This window comes from Caretta caretta, chromosome 3 (genome assembly GCF_965140235.1).
Source record: "Caretta caretta isolate rCarCar2 chromosome 3, rCarCar1.hap1, whole genome shotgun sequence".
Taxonomy (NCBI): Eukaryota; Metazoa; Chordata; order Testudines; family Cheloniidae; genus Caretta; species Caretta caretta.
In genome coordinates this window covers 114291313-114312953 of record NC_134208.1, presented here as the reverse complement: position 1 = coordinate 114312953, position 21641 = coordinate 114291313, and the positions used below count along the sequence as shown (strand labels likewise).

At 39.6% G+C, this 21641-nt stretch overlaps 1 protein-coding gene across 1 annotated transcript in view; it reads left to right on the top strand.

The window, feature by feature from the left end:
• PPIL4 (peptidylprolyl isomerase like 4) overlaps nucleotides 1-20305 on the top strand; it is a 29674-nt gene extending 9369 nt beyond the window's left edge. The window contains exons 8-13 of the mRNA XM_048844271.2: nucleotides 1217-1341; nucleotides 1962-2028; nucleotides 2784-2895; nucleotides 3963-4059; nucleotides 4543-4681; nucleotides 17198-20305. Of these exons, the coding sequence (XP_048700228.1) occupies nucleotides 1217-1341; nucleotides 1962-2028; nucleotides 2784-2895; nucleotides 3963-4059; nucleotides 4543-4681; nucleotides 17198-17434 (777 nt within the window). The 3' untranslated portion in view covers nucleotides 17435-20305. The remainder of the gene's footprint in view (nucleotides 1-1216; nucleotides 1342-1961; nucleotides 2029-2783; nucleotides 2896-3962; nucleotides 4060-4542; nucleotides 4682-17197) is intronic.
• Nucleotides 20306-21641: the final 1336 nt, after the last annotated feature.

Sequence of the window (21641 nt, the reverse complement as noted above, 5' to 3'; positions counted from 1 at the left end):
TATGCTCTACATTATGTTTGGGTGAGTGAATGCTTAAGACAAGTGCTTGCCTTGAGTTGCATATCAGAAATGTTGGTCTCATGGACTAGGGTGCATGGTATCAGGCTGCTGGTAGAGCTAAAAGAGTGAACATGGACACTTGATCTTCATCCATTTGTAGGAGGAGATTTCCCAGGAACACCTGTACCATCTCTGTTCCAAACCCAGGACTAGAATTGGTCTTATAGGGGGTTTGTAAGAACTTGCTAGAGATGCTTGTAAAATTATAAAAGCTGGTCAGTCCTGCATGGAACTGTTATCCCTGCTGTGTGTTTCTTTCTTGGTACTGGAAGTTTGTATGTATTGGATGGCTGAGTTACCATGAAATAATTTCTCCCCAAATTCACATATTGGCATTGGGAATACACAGGAATATAGTGTTGGTTCCCATTCACAGAATTACAACAGAATAGCTGCCTGCTGTTAGATAATAAGCAAGAACCCACTAATAGTTAATTTTTTCTCCCTGCTTTCTTCCCTTGGGATGTTTGACTTAATGGTACTATATGGTTGTAGCTTCTGGAGTCCTCGTGGAATTGCGGTGAACTAGAATTTAATATGGCTGGTGCCAGACTTTAGAGGAGGTTCAGTTCACCTTCTTTAGGAATATTAATGAGGAAAAGACCCAGTTCAGTTCTTATTTTTAAAATGGCAGCAGTGAGTCCTTTCATTGTATGAATGTATGTGACAAATCATTACGCATTGTTTTGTCTGTCAACTTTGTATTATTCATCCACCCAAATTTGACTAATACCAGCTAAACTCTAATGGTACTCTGGCATAGCATCTTTCATCTAAAGAACGTAAAAAAAAGCTTTTTACGAACAAATTTAAGCCTCAGCATTCCTGCAAGAGAGAGAAGTATTATCCTGATTTTACTGATGGGGAAACTAAAGCAGAGAATATTAATCATGCAGTCACTGGCAGTAGAACACTGCACATTTCTAGTCACCTGTTTTAACCACTAACCATACTTTTTGGGGAAAATAATGTTCTCCTCTGAGTCCTCTGAGTGACTATAGGTATTTCCCCAGGTTTCCACTGATCGAGTCACGAGGAAAAGAATATTTGTCGTCCCGTCCCCTCCCCTCCTTTCCCAACAGAACATAGCGCCATGAAATTCAGGAAGCTCTGTCTAGAACAAATTGAAAAGCCTTTCCTTTTCTGTGTGCTGCAGGTGGGAGATTTACCAGATGCAGATATCAAACCACCAGAAAATGTGCTGTTTGTCTGTAAACTGAATCCTGTGACCACAGATGAAGACCTGGAGATAATATTTTCACGATTTGGGCCCATTAAAAGGTAACTTTTACAGAATAGTTATAAAAAAAAACACCAAAAAGAGAACCAAGTTCAGTTTAAGCAGTCTCCCTAGGTTCTACTGCTCTGCGTGCGCTCACTCTCTTTGGAGACCCACTTTGACCACCCTTGTATCTGGGTATAGTAGTGGGACAATTGTTGACAAGTTGGGGTGTTTCAGAGAAATACTGCCAGCCTGTTACATGGCTCTTTCTTAAACATTCCTCAGCATTAATTGCAATCCCAAAAGTTAAACTAACAAATTTTTGTCCTAGCTTAGTAAAATGTAAAAAAAAATCAGAGCATTAATGATGGAAAATAGAATCTGATTCAAGAAGCTTTCGTTTTACTAATTTTAGGACTAATTCTAAAACCTGTACAAATCTCAACGATTGCTCACATGAGTAGTCCCATTTAAATCCACTTCAGCTGTTTGAAGTCACTGAGGCTACCAGTGTGAGTAGAGGTTACTTATGTGAGTTACGGTTGAGGATCAAGCCTCAAAGGCATTATAACACAGGTTAAAATTTCTAACCTGTTAAAGTCCCTTTCAAACAGTGATAGTCGTCAGCCATTTTCAAACCAGAAGGCATTGACACTTTAATCTCATGCTATTTTTTCAGCTGTGAAGTGATTAGAGACTGGAAGACGGGTGAATCTCTTTGTTATGCTTTCATTGAATTTGAAAAGGTAGGTTGCTTATAAAAGCAGTGTAATAATATGCTTGGGTTATCTCTCTCCTCACAAACGCAGCTCTGTGCTGGATGGAATGAGAACAGGTGATCTGCTCAAGTGTGTTGGTTAATATTCTCATCTATTGACTGCAGCCTACAAAGGATGTAGTCCTCGGTTCAGGAAAACATTTAAGCATATATATAAGTTCATCCCTATTTAGCAAACTGTTTAAATATGTACTTCAGTCCCTTTTGAAGTCAATAATTGGAATATGATCAGACTGTAAGAGTTGTTCTCATGATATAAAATTTATAGCTTGTGTTTTATTGGTTGGCTGTTATCACTCTACTGTCATTCTGTGAGAAAGTTATCAGTGAAATTCAAGAGTATGCCAGAACACTTATCTTTAGCCTGCCAGAGAGTTTAGGATTTTTAATAAAGCCATTGTCTGTTGTAATTGCAAATAAATGTATTATTCCAAACATAATACACATGGCATAGATTTATCTAATCTCAAAGATGAAATGCTTACATTAAGGCAAATAGTAAAATTATTATATTTATTTTTAAAAATTTTAGAAGTGTGATGAGTGTTGTGATTTAATCCATTTTAGAAAATGAAATACGTATTTACTCAGTTGTGGCATATTCATTAGGAATCTCTATGCCAAGAGCAATTCACTTTAGATTTAAATGCTGACTTCATAAGAATATTTGTGTATGATTTGTTAATTAATCTTGACTTAAATCTTCTGGAAACACTGCAAAAGGAGGAAGATTGTGAGAAAGCCTACTTCAAAATGGATAACGTGCTGATAGATGACCGGAGAATACATGTGGATTTTAGCCAATCTGTTGCAAAGATTAAATGGAGAGGAAAAGGTAGTTTTGTCGTCCTTTTGATTCTGTACCAACTTCAAACCTTAAATTATTAAATATTGCTCTCCTAAACTAGAGTTGTTGTATAGGACAAGCATCTCTGTTACAAGGTTAATCAACTCCTTTCGGCAGTATAATGGCCACAGCTTGGTATTCCTGGCTGCATGAGCAAAGGCTACTAAGTCTAGGACTCTACTTGTTTACTGCATATTAGAGGACAAGGGGTTTATTGGTGGCTGTCATGTTGCCAAGTGTATTTTTTTTCAGTAAAAGTCAACTATTGGTATTGTTTTATATTAATCTCAAGCTTTAAAGGGATAATTTTGGATATTATTTATTAACATAAAATTGCAGTAATCAGCATATTCTGCCTTTTTGTTTGCCATTCACTTCATGAAGGACTACATTTACAAGACAAATTGAATATCAAGGTATTTAATACTTCTGTTGCAGTATTAGCCTTCACCATAAGGTGGCAGCACATAACTGACAGTACTGTTAACTAGTTTTCAAAACTTCAAAACAGAAATATGGAAAATAAAATCCAATAGGCCTCTTCAAAATGTTAACCGGTGAAAAACGTTTTTCAAAATTTATACTAAAAAGTGTATAATTTTGTAGCGTGATTCCCTCCCTTCCTCTAAGTTTTAGCACAGAGCAAAGTTTCATTGTTTTCATTTTGAAAATAGGGGGGAGTAACAGAAATGCCAACAGAGCTGTAAGCAGAGAGCTGCAGGACCAGCTTCAAGCACAAACAGAACAATTGCCACTTGGTGCCTTGTGATCCTATCCAAGCTCTGCATCCAATAGGCATGAGGTGGGAGGAAACCATTACCTAGCTAGGTCTTCTCAGCAGAAGGACTAGAGACAGAAGGGAAATCATGGCCTGATCCCTCCCTCTTTTGCTCTGGGTCATGCACACTATAAGACCATTCCTGGAGTTTGTTACTGTGCACATCTGTAAATTTGATTACAGTAATGATGACAATTGTATCCTGAAATGTGCTATACTCCTATGTCTTTGATTTTTAAGATGGAGATGAAAGCCCAGTTTGTTTTTGTATGAACAGGTGGGAAGTATACCAAGGATGACTTCAAAGAGTATGAAAAGGAATGTGATAAACCTTCCAAATTAACTTTGAAGGAGAAAGTAAAGCTAAATCAAGAGTATCCTTAACAGTTGAATAATCTGTGTGGTATATTGGCCTATAATGTAGTGGACTTGCAACTAGATGTTGTGAAAACAGCTTCTAAATCTCTAAGCTTTTGTTGGGCAGATGTTTAACTGCTGCTTAACATAACTATGTGGCATCAGTTCTCGAATTACAGATTTATTTTTCAATTTGCTATTTTGTGTGAATAACACACGGTCAAATCAGAATGTGTTTATTTTACACCCACTTCTCCCGGTTGTAAATAACTACCCTACTGCAAAGCAGTGGAGAGGCAGGATGTTTTGTTTCCCAGAGCAGATTTCAATCAGCCTTACTCTTTTAATTTTTCATTATACATGATTTTTGTTTTGCACAAAATACTGGCTGTCTCAATGTTATGCCCATGATAAAGCGTGGTTTTGCTTGGTTTGTGAGCTTTTATATTCTGAATTGACCAATGATTGGTATCAAGTCTGCCCTTAATCAACTGATGTAGCGCAAAGTATGACCTTGTGCTGGATGAGGAGATAGAGGAGGCTAGAGCAAGTCACCTACACTCAGGTAAAAAACACAAGAAGAAAAAGCACCGCCATTCAGATGATGAAGAGGATGACAAGAAGACCAAAAAATCCAAGGTACTGAACTGCCACCTTTTCACTGACTATTTAATTCTGTGTCACCTTACGGCCATGTCTCCTCATAACTGCTAAAAGGAAATGGGTTCGACTGGGGACCTTGCATGCGAACATGCAATGAATGAAGGACTTGTTGCAGTGTAGAAAGTGGCTGCCCAAGATATTCTTGAACTTCTAAAGCTAGGTGTACATAATTGACCTTCTGCTGAAATGTCCTGAAAAGGTAGCACAGACTTCACAAAAGTAGGTGTTTCAACACGGGTCTGTTTTTCACATATTTCCCATCACAGATGAGTGAAGCTTAATCATATTTCATGAGTGCAATGTATTTTTCATGTACTTCCTGGAATTGTGCACAGGAGCTTCCTCTAACGTGCAGTCAGAAAACAGCCTCTTAATGGTTTTACTCGTCTTTCAGCTGACTCAGAAGTATAAATGTGAAATCTGTGTTTGTATTGTGTAGATTAGTAATACTGGAGAATGATGGCTTTGTTGACACTGTGAAAACGATCAGTTGCTGACAATGATTGTCAGTAGTGGCCCCGCTCCCTGCACCCATCTGTTTTTATTCTTAGGATACTATTGATCTTCATTTAATGTAATCCAAGTAGAATTTATTAAGTTGGTCGTTTTAGCATTCTTTAACACCATGTATGAAAGAACACAGCTGATTGACAATTCCTTTTAAAAAGCTCTGTTGCCTGGCACATGGCAGATTTCATGCGCCTTGTTGGTATTAACCATTGAACCCTTAGTGCAGACAGGGCACAGGCATTTTTACTATCATGTCATCTAATCACGTGGTAGTAAAAACACCTGCACTTGTCTACACTACTGTTTCCACTATTGGCGGTAGCAATACAGTTCCGCTGATGTTTGTAATTTTCCCTGCTGCTTTTCTTTAGGTCAAAGGCATTTTGTGTTCTGTTCTGTCTGCTGAGGTATACCGTGGCTAAAAAGAGACATTCACTTCACTGACAGGCAACCTATCCTAACCGTACAATGCTGCACTACATATTGATGTGGTATTTAGAACAGCTGACCTATATGTAAGGTGCGATTGCATCGGCCACAAATAGACTATGAGAAGTGTTAGTAAATGTATCCTATTTCCCGCTCATATCGGTGGCATATTGGCTAAGCTGTTTGGAGACTGTAGTTTGAGAAGATAAATCAGCACAGTGTGACCAATTTAAAAAAAAATGTAGTTCCTCTTCTGAAACAAGGTAAAGAAATGTCTAGGAAATCCATCCTGCAATGGAGAGACTGTGATGCATGGGGGAGACAATATCTAAACAGGTTCCCATTATGGGCATAGATATAGGCTAAGAGAGTGTGGAAACTCTTCCTCTTTCACATACAAACATGTCATGCCAAACAGAATAATACACTAGGTAAGTTGTGTTGTCTCCATAGCATTCAGACATGTTCTATAGAGTTCAAATAGCTCTGCTTTTCTACCCCTTTTTCCCATTTGTTCCTTTTTTTTTACAAAATGCAGAATTGACCCCTAAAAATCTAAGTTTATCTGCATGTGTTCTATTTTTCTGTAAGAGCAGATAATTTCAAATAGAATTGTCCTACATTAAGGCCTCACTTCATTATGGAATTATATATAAAAAAAATCTACCTTAAAAGAACATGAAACTTGGAAAGCCAAGCACTCAAAAGTTAGGACATGCCAGAAAGGTTTCCTGTGCAAACTTAATGCAGCTTCCTTGTGCATGTGCACTGTGAAAGTCTTTAATTACATGTTTCAGAGTAGCAGTTGCGTTAGTCTGTATTCGCAAAAAGAAAAGACGTACTTGTGGCACCTCAGAGACTAACAAATGCATCCGATGAAGTGAGCTGTAGCTCACGAAAGCTCATGCTCACATAAATGTTAGTCGCTAAGGTGCCACAAGTACTCCTTTTTTTAATTACGTGATCACACGCTATTCTTCCCAGAGGATCCCTAACTCATTCAATAAACAGGTGATTATTCAATATTTTTTTATACTCTACAGCCATTGTATGGTCCCCGACCTTTTTTACTGCATACCATCCAAACCTACACTGAATACAAAATTATTAATTTCTCTTGGGTGCTTCTGTGGTGTTCATCACTACTATATTGGTGTCTGGCAAGAGCAGCCTTAATTCTGGCATTTCCAACTCTTGAGTGCTTAATGTTCCTTTAACAAAGTGGGGTTTTTTGTTTTTGTTTTGTTTGTTTGAAATGTAATTTCCTAATTTAAAAGTTTAGCCTGAAGTAGACACCCGGTATGGAAATTTTGAAACTGAATGGTTGAAGTTTTAATCAACTGAAAACGAAGTCGTATAATAGTAAGCAACCTTGACTCTGGGTGGCGCTATCAGCTATAATGATCTGAAGAGTATTTTTGCGCTCTGAGTAGTTTCCATGATGCTAAGATGTTTTTCTGCTCTCTGGTGGTGGTCTTTTTTTTTTTTTCTTTTTCCTTCAGTGTGTTTTGACTCCTCCTTCTTCATACTCTTGTTTTCTGACTCTTCAGTCTACTTCAGGTTTAAACATTATTTTTGACTCTTCCACTGTGTGTCTTGATTCCAGAGGGTAGGGCTGTAAGGGTATTGTGGTTTTCTTTCAGTAAGTAGCAGGATGTGGGTCTTGAGCAGGTGGGCTCACTGGCAGAGAGAAGGGATCTGAATAGGAGCTGGCAGGGTGCTCTCGATAATACCTGTACTTATTGTTTGGGAACTTTATTTTCATTTATGACTTCCTTCCTTTCCAGTTTCCTCTGCTCTCGGTGTCGATTTCCTTGATTTCTTATCAGTCAGTGAATCTGTGGGAGGAGTGTAGTTCTTGTCCAGTGGACTTCTGTTGACATTTATTTAAGACCTTACTGACTTTCCCATGTGTTTATAATTTCTCATGGTTTATGAGCATAGTGAGCCATGTGTTGATTTTTATGGTTGCTAGCAAGTGTTAGATTAGTGAGTCAGCTACTCTTTCTGTTGGACTTTGTTCTGTTATATAGCTGTAATAGTTTAATAAAAATATTGACAGCTAAGTTTGATCTTAAGTTGCCAATTGGAAAAGGCAATCTCATTTGTTTGCTGTTCTGTTGATATAAATGCCTGTGATATCTCTGCTATGGTGAGATGAGTTTGCAAATTTGTGGTGTTTCTCTGGTGGTGGGATCATGTGTGATAAATAGCAATTTGCATGATCCTTCAGGTGCTTCACCTGTCCTTTGCCAAGTAATGCCCCTAAGGCTAGACTGCTTCTAATACTCCAAACCTCTAAGGAGCTTGCAGATAAGTGCCATTTCAAAATAAATAAATAAACTGCCACAGATTCCCTTCTCCTATTTCCTCTTCCCTTTCTAAACCTCCTGCTGCAACCCAGTGTGGAATTCCTCCACCCCAACATTTCACTGGTCAAAGAAATAGGATGAGCAATATTTAATGCTGGACCAATGACAGGCCTAAAATCCAACATGAGATAACTAAAAGGAGTTAGCCAATGAGGGATTTATTCTATCTGCATATTAGGAACTTTCCCCCCTCCCTTTCCAATGCTGTGTGACACATGTTTGTAGCTCTGCTATGTCACAAGACTCTGGATCTTAAAATCCATTATCATTTTAGTAACTGTGAGGTTCCTAAAAGATTTATCTTTCTCTGTGCCAATACATGTTTTTACATGCTGAGAAAGAATTAAAGGGAAAAGACAAATAAAATAGTTTAAAATCTTTAAAATGTTAAGATACAGATTTTACACATGGATAAGATTATTAAAATATGGCCTTTCCTTTTCCATCCACACAGCTGAAACTCTCATCCAGGCTCCAATCATCTCACGTGTTGATTGGGCAATATCCTTTTCTCTGGCCTTAACAAATGCAATCTTGCCTTTCTCATGTCCATTCAGAATGCTGCTGAAAAGATTATTTGCATATTCTGTCACACTCACATAGCCCTCTCTTTGCATCCCTCCTCTGACTCCTTATCTATGGCATCAAACATAAGCTGCTTGTCTTCACTTTCAAGATTCATCACAGCCTGTCCCCACCCTACCTGTCATCTCTCCTTCACAGTGGAGATGTCAGCTCCCACCTCTGATTGGCCCACGATGCCACCTCCATTGCACACTTGTTAAATTTTCAAATAAACACCCTCATGCTTGTCCCTATGCTGCCTCTCTCGTTTGTGAGCCGCTCTGCATGAATATCTGCAAAGCTACCTTGTTATCAGTCTTCAGGTCTCTCCTTAAAATTCTCCTTTGCCCTGAGGCCTACAAAAAACTTGACAACAGTTAGGCTGTTGGTGTGCTGAGAGTATTGCCTGTCATGCAGACCAGTACATTCTTGTTTCCTTGTACTCTGTATACATCTGTTGCCTCTTGATTTTAGACTTAGCTTGTGAGGTTTCTGGAGTTGGGACAACCTTTTTGTACAGAACCTAGCACAAGAGCACACTGGCCCATGACTAGGGCTCCTAGGTGCTATAGAAATACAGTACAAGTAATTGATAATCATGTTAAAATAGCTATTCTTTAAGATGTAACAAATTCATGCTAGTACCAATCTTTGTATCATGCCATCACTTACTGTACAGTTTGTGTAATATGTAATGTACACATGAATCACCAATGGTAAATAAGAGAAGAAAATATAGGGACTATGTACAATGGCTGGTGAAATATAAAGGTTTGGTCAGCATGAGTTTGAGATGGTTACCCGACTCATGAGAGGTAAAGCCGCTTTCAGGTTCTAAAAGTAATCCTAAACTTGAAGCAATAAAATATTTGCCGCCCCCACCCCCCCATGGCATCATGTAATCTGTCATTTTTACAAAAGAACGATTTTAAAAAAATTTTTAAAATTGTATCCCTTTTCAGATCTTCCTTTTATAAAGCCAGGTTCTCTTTAGACTATAGGTTCATCTTATACAGGTATCAAAGGGAGAGGAAAATTAGTCAATATGTTCTTAGAACCCAATAAAAAAAATTACCCACCGCCCCCCCCCCCCAAAAAAAAAAAAGCTTTTTCCTCGTCAGTAATGTTGTAATTTTAAAAGTCTGATATTTCTGGGTCTCCCAGAATAGAAATGCTGCGTGTCTTATTGGAAAGCTGGGTATCTCCTGGGTGTGGAGTAAACTTCTAGCCCTGCTGGTTTTCAGGATGTCGGATCTTAAACTTTGATCTGTCCTCCAGGACTAAATGTTGCTTGTCCAGGGCTTCAGGCCAGTTAATTTTTGGGAAAGATGGAGGGAAATTCAATAGATGGGAGATTGGGAGGAGAAGGAAACACTTTGCTTGTAGCCAATTCAAATACAATAAAAAAGTGGAAGTTAAGAGTGCCTCAGATTCTGTTTGTAGTAATTCCCATAGATCTGGGTTAGTGCACAGAGGGTGGTGAAAATACAATATCACATGGCTGTCACCTACGTGTGTACCTGTCTATTTATTTCTTTGCCCACAATGCCCAGTTGGTTTCTTCCTAGGCACCTTGAAACTACCACATTCCGTCTGAATTTAGTCTCAAAATTCAGTAAATAAGATGTTCTCTTTAGCCTTCTTCATTTTATTATCATTGCACCCAAAAATAAGACAAATTTACAGCAGAAAAAAATGATAAATGTTTAACCACCAGTCAGACTACTTTGCTGAGTAGCAGTGATAGAATAGCAGAAATCGTTGGATCCATAGACTAGGATTGAATGTAGCAGAATAAGCATTTACAGATGTAATTATATAATAATTTTTTTTCTAACTAGCCTGTTGGTCTGATCCCCCATAGGAATGATAAGTGGTGTTGAGGCAAGCTGTTCCTTTTCTGGAAACATAAGAATCATAGCTTCCCTCTAGTTAAGCAACTTCTAAAATGCCACAATGGTAACTAGCATCAAACTGAAGAATCTTAAAGCAGCTGATGCAATGTTATAACTTGAATGAATTTTTTTCAAAATTCTGCACCCTTTAATCAGAGCCTTAAACACCTGACTTTCAATTACAGGGAATAAGCAAGTATCTGATAAATTCTTGCTTAACTATGCTAATTTCTGTATAGTATGAGTGTAAATATCCCTCCACTTCAGACATTTAGAGTGACTGGTTTATGGTGGCATAGAGAGAGAGTCTAAATGACCTAATGGGCCTTTTCTTTCTCTTAATTTCTGATATTCTATTACTACGTTAAATTCTCTTATAGCTGATAGGGCAGATATAGCCGGTTTCTTAAATTTCATGAATCCTAATTTTATCAGGAAAAGAAAAGTACAACAGCCTCCATACTGCCTTTTCATTATACAGCCAATTTAAATTAGCATCTTCTGGGATTAACATTTTCCTTTGCACTTAAAATTAATTCAACAATTTACAATTCCCCTTGCTCTAAGAATAGGTAAATACAACCCAAGTACTGTAGTTGGATTACCCCTTACCAACTCCCCATTCAGTACTGTCCACTTAAAACCGGAACGTTTGATTCTAAATCAGATGTATGTTGACTGCACATTTTAACTTAATTTCCAACTTGCTGTTAGAAAAATCTCTTTGCTGTTTCTCCTTGAGAAGTTAAACAGGATCATAGACATAACCCTCTCTTGTCACTCATGACAGTGATGTGCAATGCAGAAAACCCTAGGGTAGTAAAAGTTAATTAACATACTTGACTGTAAAAATACTACTGTTGGCTCTCACAATATCTTTCATGAGATTTACTGTTCTCAGTCAACTAAACAAACATTATAGAAAATACTACAAAATTATGACTGAATGCAACCATATATATTATTCTAAGGTTAAAAACTTAGATAAAGTGGAGTTAAGGTTGTAAATTAATTACTTAAAGGAACAGAGATCCTGTAGAGATGCATAGTAGTTTTGTCAGAAAATGCAAATGTTAGCCCTCTGTATTCAAAGATAAGATGACACTTAAGCGGGAAAAAGTATGGAAAAGGATAGCTAAGATCAACAAAAGCTCATAGCACAACAGTAGAATGTGACTCCAGGTCTGAAGGCTATTTATTTATTTGAATTGGTTTCAGAGTAGCAGCCGTGTTAGTCTGTATTCGCAAAAAGAAAAGGAGTACTTGTGGCACCTTAGAGACTAACCAATTTATTTGAGCATAAGCTTTCGTGAGCTACAGCTCACTTCATCAGATGCATTCAGTGGATCACTGTATTTTCCACTGAATGCATCCGATGAATGCATTCAGTGGATCATCGGATGCATTCAGTGGAAAATGCAGTGATCCACTGAATGCATCTGATGAAGTGAGCTGTAGCTCACGAAAGCTTATGCTCAAATAAATTGGTTAGTCTCTAAGGTGCCACTAGTACTCCTTTTCTTTTTATCTGAATTGGATCAGGGTCATTGTTACTTCCTCTTTAAGGTGCCATGGCTAGCTCAGTCAATAGAGTGATCACTCTTAATTTTAAGGTAATTGGTATGAACTCCATGTTGAGCACATACCTCTCTGCAGAAAAGTTTATTTAAATTCTATGGCTTGTATTATACAGCAGGTCATAGATGAGATGATGTAAAGGTCCTTTCTGGCCTTAATCTGTGCAACAAGAAACTTTTGTCTCCTACCCTGCCTACCCAATTCCAAGCTGCTTATGAAGGAAACTTTAATCAGGGGATCTAAGAAGTTTGCCATTTGTGGATTGTATTTAAGATGGCTTTATTCACCTGAACAGATGACCACTGAATAATGTAGGGTCGTGTTATGTGATTACGATTGTTGCAGGAGGCAGGTGTCTGATTATTTTTCCTTAACTTTGTCTGTCTGTCTTCAGGTTTTATACTGCTTTCTATCACTGTAGTATCTGACAGCCTTTCATTTAAAATTGATCGCACTATTTAAGTCCTTACTTGCCTTCATGGAGTCTCTGGTGCTTCTCCCCTTTCAGGTTAAAAATTCTGCTTGGGGTTGGGTTTTAGGTTTTTATTTTATTTTTACATTTTCGGTGTGGTAAAAAACTCAACCACACTGTCAACGTAGTGTTCTTCATTTGTATTAATACATAAAAATACTTGTACAGCTATCCTTCATAAAATAAGGGAGAGATGTTGTTTTTATACATAGTGCTGACATAACTATTCTACAGAAAGATAATTAACAGTCTGAGGTAAGTTTTCAGTTAATATAATTTTATTAACATCATGATAAAGATGGCAAACAGCTACAAGAGTTCATAGTGATATATCAAATATTGAAGTTATTGTATCTCCAAAATGAATTTGATTATAAAATGATTACTAGCAAGGTAGAGTTTACATTTCTGTAGGTTTTTGAATCCAGCTCTTGTACTCTTCCTTCTATAAAGTTTTGATTCCGATTTATTATCGTGACCAATTACCATGTCAGCAATTCTTGCATAACTGTATAAAGGGCATATCCCTGCCACGCAGGTAAACTGCGCGTGGATTTAATAAAAAGCTTTTGAAATGTATGGTGGATTCTTCAACTATACAGGTTAAAGGGGAAACATTCCATGCTATCTTGCTTCTCTTTTTAACTCTCATGACACATGATCCTACCTGGATCATTGGCTCATCTACCTATTGCCTCCACCACATACACTATAACATTTTATTTCCCAGGGTTGCATTCTGTTGGTTAAACCATGAGACTATCTTTTCTCTTCCTGCAGTCCCATGCCTCAGTAACTACACACCCATCTTCTGCAACAAATAAGGCAGGGGTCCTACGAACAGCCTTCACTACACATCCCTGATTCATCCCCAGCGCGGATCCATTCTGTTCATTAAATAAAGCAGGGATCCTGGGGAGGTGGGGGGGGAAATCATATGTGATCCTGTCACTAAAGACCATGTCATAACACACATGGGCATCATTGCTGAATTAAGGTGGGAACCTTAATTCTGTCCTTTCCTAACTTTTGAGTGCTTGACTTTGCAGTCTTCAGAATGTTCTAGGAAATTTACATGTACAAAACTACACCCAAAGTTAATATTATGTTGACTAGTCACTAAAGGGGAAAGGAGAGAGACGTTGGCAGTGAATTTCACAGCTATATGATGACAGTAGAGACTCGGAACAATTCCAGGTTCTGTAGGAGAATCTTCTCAAGTGGTTCTATACCCTTCTTCCTCTGCCTTTCCTGACCCCTTTTGCTCCACTTTGTCTCTGTTCCAGTCCTGACTCTCCCACCCCACCATTTAGCTTCTTGTCCCAGTCTCCATCTCCATCCTGTCCAAAACTTCCCCTCCTACTACCCAAGCTCCTCATCTGATCTGTTTTTCCTCTTTCTCCTCCCCAGGCTCCCTGTCCCAGTTTACTCCATCTGTTCCACACTTTAGTGTGAGAGATCTTCAAGTGGCATAAAGCTGGGATAGCTCATGCCATGCCACCCTTACCTCCAGCAGCCTATGGTGCAGGGCACATGGCCAGATAGCTGTGGAAAGAAACATTAACTAATCCTTATAACACTCTTGTGAGGCTAGGTATTACCCCCATTTTAAAGGTAGAGAAACTGAGGCAGAGAGGTGAAGATGCTCTGTGATCCCCAAACAAATTAATCTTTTGTAGCAGCGCATACTATTTAAATAAAGAGCATGCTGTCACGCTCACATTTTTCAGACTGCTTTAGATTTTGTAGCCTGATCTCCCTCTGCAGCAGTTGCTGTGTTTGTGTGAGGGCAGCCTGGAAGTATCTTTCACATAGGTTATGGACTCAATGGCTGTGACCTATATAATCACTTAATAATTATATAGGTTTTTCTCTTGGATTCATGTAATCTCAGTTTTATTGTTTACAACCACAACTTAAAAGATGAAGGGTTTCTCTCTGTTCCCTTACACTTGTGGAGTTATTTTGAAGGAAGTGCTGCAGTTTTTGGATTTCTTTTGTCAGAAAAGGTTTCCATTTAAAGTTGTGGATTTAAGTCTAGAAACTTGGCCACTGAGGTCCAGTGGGAGTTCATTGGGGGCATGCTTGGGGACTTACCTTGAATCTAAGACCTGGTTTACACACACAGCTGCATGAGTTACATTAAATTAGTATTTAAATTGTAAATGAACACAGGCATTGGTGCTGTTGGTCAGTGAAATTAACTGTGCTTTAGGCCAGGTGAGCTTTGGTAAACATGTGACTGTTGTGTTTTGATACACTAAAGTTAATAGGTTTGAGAATACAAGCCAACCTGTTCGTTGTGGTGTCCATATAAACACCTGTTTGATCAGTGTACTATTGATTATAAATGTTGATCTTTATACCTGTAGTACATGTGGACTGGGTATATGTCCTTTATTTAAAAGGCAAATTTATACCTGCCTTTCTGGTAAGGGATAGTTTATAACTATGAACAAATGTTAAGCACGTTTCTTTCTCTTTGGCAATGACTACATTGTGTGGTTTTTTCTGATATTTGCATATTGGTGAAGTATCCTTTGTTCCCACGCAAGCTACAACACTGGCTTGAAGAGTACACAAAATGGGGTTAGAATATGGACTTTCACAAAACCTCTTAGGAAGTGTATGCATGTGTGTTGGGAGGGGAAGGAGCTGAAGGAAAAAAGGGTAAATCGTCCTTTTCAGATCTTGAAATAAAAGAAATCTCACTTCTGGGTAGTTTAATGATTGTGCAAACAGTAAAGAGTCTATTTTTTTTAAATGAAAGCAACCAGAACATCTTATGGAAAAGCTTGGGGTTTGAAATGATGTGGCCTCCATCGTCTTAATCATTCCAGAAATGATATGTTAAAGGGCCTGTTGTCTTCATTTGGCAGATATTTCAGTGCCAAATCAGTTTCTTAATGATCTTCCCAAAATGCAAATTCTTGAACGCTTCTGACAAAAGCTTTGATGTGTTGAGCTTGTAGGGAAGTGCTGCAGGCTGCTCAGTTCTAATGCCAAATGGCATTTTGAATCATGTTACTTATGAGCTTTCAAATAGCAGTTGTTCTCTGATGACTTGTAGTGTCTGAAATTTCCCTAGTTTAACTAAGTAACATTATAGAGCTTTGCATAATCAGTGTTGTGCTGATACAAAATAGAGATGGGCCTGAACCAAAAGCCTGGATCCAGACACCTCCATTGTCAGAATAATCAAAATCCAAACCCAGATCTGAATTTTGCAAATAACTCCAATTGTGATAACAGGCCAAACAAAAGCTCCGGAGCTGAACCCCGACCATTATTACCAAGTTACCACTTGCTTTGGTTCATGACCTTAATCACAAGAACTAACCACTATCTGCTATTCTTCTTTCAGCTAATGGAAGATAGAAGGCCTTAGAGCAGTGTTGGTCATTTACTAGCCCACAGACCGAATCTGGCCACAGAGGCCTTCCATTTGATGGGCTGGGTGTCAGCTGTTCTGTCCTGCTCCATGCAGGGAGCTCTACTACCTGGCTCCAGCTCCAACCTGGGCTCTCTGGGAGCTCTGGCCACAGGCTCCCCTGCTGGTCCTGGCTGTAGTGTCCCCATGCTGACACAGGCTGGAGCTGTGTGGAGATTTGGACATTGCCTCATGGGCAGCTCCCCTGCCAGGCAGCCCCTTTCACTCCATGGCTGCAATGCATCCTCCAAGCCAACATGCGCTGGCCTGGGTGTGAAGGCATGCAAAGAAGTTAAAGCTGAGACCAGGAACAGAATACAGGGGCTAGATCTGCTGGGAGCCCAGGCCACAGCCAGAGCTGAGTAGCAGGACCATCCTTGGTCAGAGCTGGTAGGAGCCTGGGTGGAGCTAGAGCTGAGTAGCAGGGCTGCCCTTGGCTAGATGGGAAGCCAGGTAGCAGGAGTCCTCTTACAGAGGAGTCCTGAGCTGGATGTAGGCAGGGGGAGGTGGGGATGGGACAGGCTCTAGGGAAGTCGTCCCCTGTTCCTTTGGGTTTCTCCCAGCTCCCCCCCGGCACATGCAGTAATAAGGAGGCTCGTGTCTTCTGCAGCTACTCCCCCTTCCTCTCGCCACCATTGGACTGAAAATCCTGATTACCCGAATGAGCGTGGGGGAACACATTGCTTATTCAGATAATCATGATGTTCGATAGATTTGAAATTCAGATAAACAGACCACACCTATACCTGGCATGACTGTAAGCAGAAGGCAAACGGAAGTGCATCCCAAAGCATGCCCCTGATTGGACTAGCAGTCTGCATGCTATTAACAAAATCAACCAATGTGCCATCTTTGGCGCATACGCCATAGGTAGCCAATCCCTGCCAGCTGGGTGAAGAATTGACATGGTTTCACTAAAGTGCAAACACCTGAAGAGCCATTTGGCCCCCCCAAGATTTGGACATTGCCTTTTCTGCACGACCTGCCCCCGACCCCCCGCCAAGAAAATGTAATTGAATACCATTGCCTTAAAGGTAGCACTTCTTGGTGTTGCTGTAGTTTATTTAGCCACATGTTTATTTCACATTAAATGCTTCACATTATGCATTTGAATTGCTTACTAGTAGTACAAGCTTTAGAAAGCCAGAGAGCGGGTCTTATCTACTTTCTTGTTCTGTTTTATACCGTTTAATATTTTTACCCCTTCACCTATACCTGCATGTCACCAAACTTCCTTGACAGGACTCTGACCGACAATATGAAGAAGAATGCTGTAGAGAGAAAAGAAAGAGTGAAAAGAGAGACCGACATCAAAGTCGCAGTCGCAGCCAGTCTCGGGACAGAGACAGCCACTACAGTTCCAGCAAATCTAAAGACAAATACCGAGGAGAGCTTTGGGAAAGAGAGCGTGATAAAAAGAGAGACCGAAGCAGAAGTCCTAAGAAATCCAAAGATAAGGAGCGGTCCAGATACAGATGATCTCCCCTTCTCTTTTTATATTTGTATAATGCATTGGAAACAACTGTGCAGGTACCAGAGCAAAGTTGTGTTTGCCAGTGCTTCTTGATCTTTCAATTCCAGGAGTGCCCAGTGTACATGTGTAACCTTTGATAGCGTAGAATACTGCTTGGTTCTGGATGACTGTCTCAATAAAGGATTTTGTATTTTATGTGTATTTCTTTGCTATTTCACTACAGGGCTAAAAGTTGCAGTGTAGAGGTATGGGCCTCTACATCACCAGCCCACCCCAAATGTCTACACTGCAATTTTTAGCCCTGCAGCCTGAGCCAATTGACCCAAGCTCTGAGACTCAGTTCAGTGGGGTTTTTTTTGTTGCGGTGTAGACCTACCCTGAGACCCCCAGAGCTAGGAACAGTGATCAGTCAGGGTGGGATTCAGCACATGGTATTCAACTGTTGGATTGTATTACAACAGACTGTCCAGAGTGGGACCGATTGAGCAGTATGGTTTTCTCTTAGCCCTAAGAAATACAAGGGAGTTGGGTTTTGTCTGTCACTTCCTACTTTGCTATAAGAAAATCCATTCCTTGAAAAAGGTTCTCTTGTTTTGAAGACAGAAATGGCTTCTTTTTTCACCACATGTCTAGTAAACACTTAAAACTATTAACACAATTCTTATTCTTAATGCTTGCTGTATCTGAAATTAATGCTGCTGAAGAGAGATGGATTGATGATCTTGGATACTCTTTATCCATAGCACTGATGGTGTCAGTGCAAACTTTCCATGCTGCCTTTCAAATGTGCAAAAGTCACTGTACTCAATACAGAGGTACAGAGTAATTACTTGAGTGCAGGGGACTGGACTAGATGAACAATTTGAGGTCCCTTTCAATCCTACTGTTCTATGATTTAAATACAAATGTAAGTACCTAAATTTAGGAGATGCCAAATGGGGCTGAGAAATTCTGGCATACCTACCTCAATTCCCAGCATGTCTCACTATGTGAAGGCTGCTATTCTGGAAAATATCCAAACTCTTCCTGCTACAAGTTCTAAGCACTATGAGATAAATGGAATCCATTGCTATGATCATGCTCATGTTGTCTGGTGCGTTCAGAAGTAACATTACAGTGTAGATGAACTGACCTCTGTTGCAAGGTCAGCTGAGACAACCAGCCATTTCACACCATGACTGTCCTTGCGATGGTTTTGTGGCTTAGTAGAGAAAGATTCTTCTTTTAATAATAGGCCATAATCATGCCCTGTATGTCCTAAGAAAGCTGACTCATTCTACTCATGTTGCGTTCATACTTCCCTACTGTTCTTTCATTTTTGTCAGTTACGATAGCTTCAACTTCAGGATTAATACTGACACTTGATGAGCATGATATTTAAATAATCCATTTCCCTGGTAATGTTGATTGTAAAACCACAAACCTCGGAGCAGAAACCTCAGCTTCTTTACGTTCACTTAGCTGTGGCTGTGACGTCTTTTCAAGGGGAATTTTTCAGACACTCCAGGGCATCAGTGCAGTTTTCTGAGCTCAAGATTTGGGGTTTCCCCTCTTCTTTCCTTATAGAATTCCCTTTTCCTTAAACAGCTTTAAAGTACAGTAGCACGCTCTCAAGTATCTTATTCCATGGCGGTGGGGAGTTATAGATCTGAGTTTCAATGGAGCTTCAAGTCCTCTGCTCTTGTCCACATGCAACTTTGTAGACACCTCTCTACACACATAACAGCTGCACACATAGGTGAGAGAATGTTTATGTTCAAACCCCCAATCACCTGCCAGTGCTGGTGTTAATGCACTAAAAATGTTTGCAGGAAGCCAGGGTCTCAAAATAGAGGCCTAAGGTTACACCTTTGACATATTGGTGGGGAATGAGAGGAGCCTGATTTTTAGCATTCTGGGGCTGGTTGGTGCACTATTCTAGATGTGATAGGGAGGATCCACAAGTAATCGGTCATCCTATACTCTTCCAGGTACCTTCTTTACCTTAGTATTTCATCTCAATTGTCTTGCTGATGGTTTCCTGTTTTGATCTTCGTAGGTAGATATTTAGTATTTTATGAATTTGCTCTAGTATGATCAGCTCTCTCAGTTCATATTTTGGCAGCTTCAGTAGCTCTCAATCCAGCTCTGTTTTCTATAATCAAAATGCCGACTTGTAAATGCTATAATCATATCGTGTTTCCCTTCTGTGAAATACTGACTGGGGCATTTGCCAAAGTTATTCCTCCATACTTCCCCCTGTGCATGAGATGTCCTCCCAGTTCTATCCTACAAGTCACTTACCCCTCTCTCTCATGCATGCTATTCGAATGGATTCTTAAGACTCACTTTTTGCCTGATGTCCATAAAAATGAGTTGTAATTATTCTGATAAATATGTTTAAGTGCACCACCAAAATGTGCATGTGCTTTAATTGAGTAACCAGCTGATCTTATTGGTGTGTCTCTTCTTTCCTCGTCTCCCCATGGCTTGTTGCTCTGTCTGTCAGGTCTAAAATTAGTCTCTAATCCTGCAATTGAGAGCATACTGTCAAGTGTAAAATCAGAGCCAGAGACTGTAAGCTCTTTGGGGCAGGGAGCTAGTTCTGAAAAGCGCCTAATACCCTGATGGCTAAGAACAATCTGAAAAATGTTAAATGACAGTAGGTCACTCAAATGCTTGTTGTATGTGATATATTGCCTGAACACCTTTGCTCTAGCTACTGTCAGATTTTTGTTTTGTTTTGAAGTGATGGTCTTAATGTAATGCACTGTGTCTGCATTAAAAAAGTAACCGTGAATTTTGTAGGTGTTATGACAAATCTTTAAAGCTGAAGGATGTTTTCAGGAGCACTTAAGAAATCTCCGGTTGACTAGTAATAAACTTTTCAACTTGAAGCTTGTTTGGGACTTTTTGGTTGAGAGCGAGGTGCTTAAGTTAGTATGATAGAAAACTCTGGGGTATAAGAACAACTCAGCTATAAAAACAGGAATAAAATCTTTCTGATAGCTCTTTAAAGCAGTGGTGCAACAACAGTTTAAAAAAAAAATTCTGGTCCTGTTCTGATAAATCTTGAAATGGGGTCATAACATTTTCCAAGAAGCCTAAGAATTTTCTGCTCCTGGAAGGGGACGAGGCAATGTGTATCCTGATGGCATCAAAAGAAGATCTTTTAAAAACCTCCTACACCTGTTTAGTGAAACTGCTGGCAATGGCCTGGGCCTGAAATAGTTGCATTCTGGTCATGATGAGTTTAGTGGCTTTGTCTCATCATGTTTAGTTTTGCTGGGGGCAGGCCAACTTATATCCAGCCAGGCTAGGGGAGGGCTCTCCTCTCTTTTCTGACTAATCACCACTTTCTATAGCCTTTTATGTCCCCCTTGGTTGGCTTTAAATGCAGTGCTTGTTTTTGTTTGTTTTTGGCAGCCTACCTCCAATGCTGCTCCATAAATTGGTTGAAAGAGCGAAGTGTGTCTATCATGCAGTCCCCTCAAACTGCACCAGATTTCTGGCAAAGTATTCTCTTTTGAAACCGGTAGCATGGGCCAGAACAGGGTTTCTTGTAGCTGTAACACTGATAACAAATCAGATGTCCCCTTTTTATTAGCAAACAAAATAATATTTTGCTGTGCCCCTAGTGGAGGAAGGTGACTGTCATTTTGCAATTTAAGAAACCAAACAATTTTACCGAGTGATAATAGTGCCAGTGGAAGTTCCACAGTCACTTCCTGTCATCAGCAGGTGGCCTGAATCAAGGTGTCTTGCTTTCAGAAGTATTTTAGATTTGCTATAAACTGACACAAGGCACTCAGTCTTATTCAAAGCCCAGAGATGCTCCTATTGACTTCAGTGGGCTTTGGGGTCAGGCCCTAATGTTCGATCCTGCCATTTAGAATCTCTTTGCTCAGAACCTACAGTCTCAGACAATAGCGCAAATTGTATGTACTTATGATTGAACACCCTGCCTCAGTAATACACTTACAAATGAGAAGGTAAAGCCAAGACATTTTAATTCAAGTTCAAGGGTGAAATTCCATCCCTATATGAGTTGATGGTAATTTTACCATGGACTTCAGTGGGTCCTGCATTTCACTTGAGGAATCTACACCAAGAATGTACATGGTCCTCTAAGACCATAAGTACAATTGAAGTCACACAAAAATCTGTCCGCTACCTCATAGCAGTGTCAAACACGAGCTACTTTAGGTTCAGGATGGTAAAACATTCTTCTGG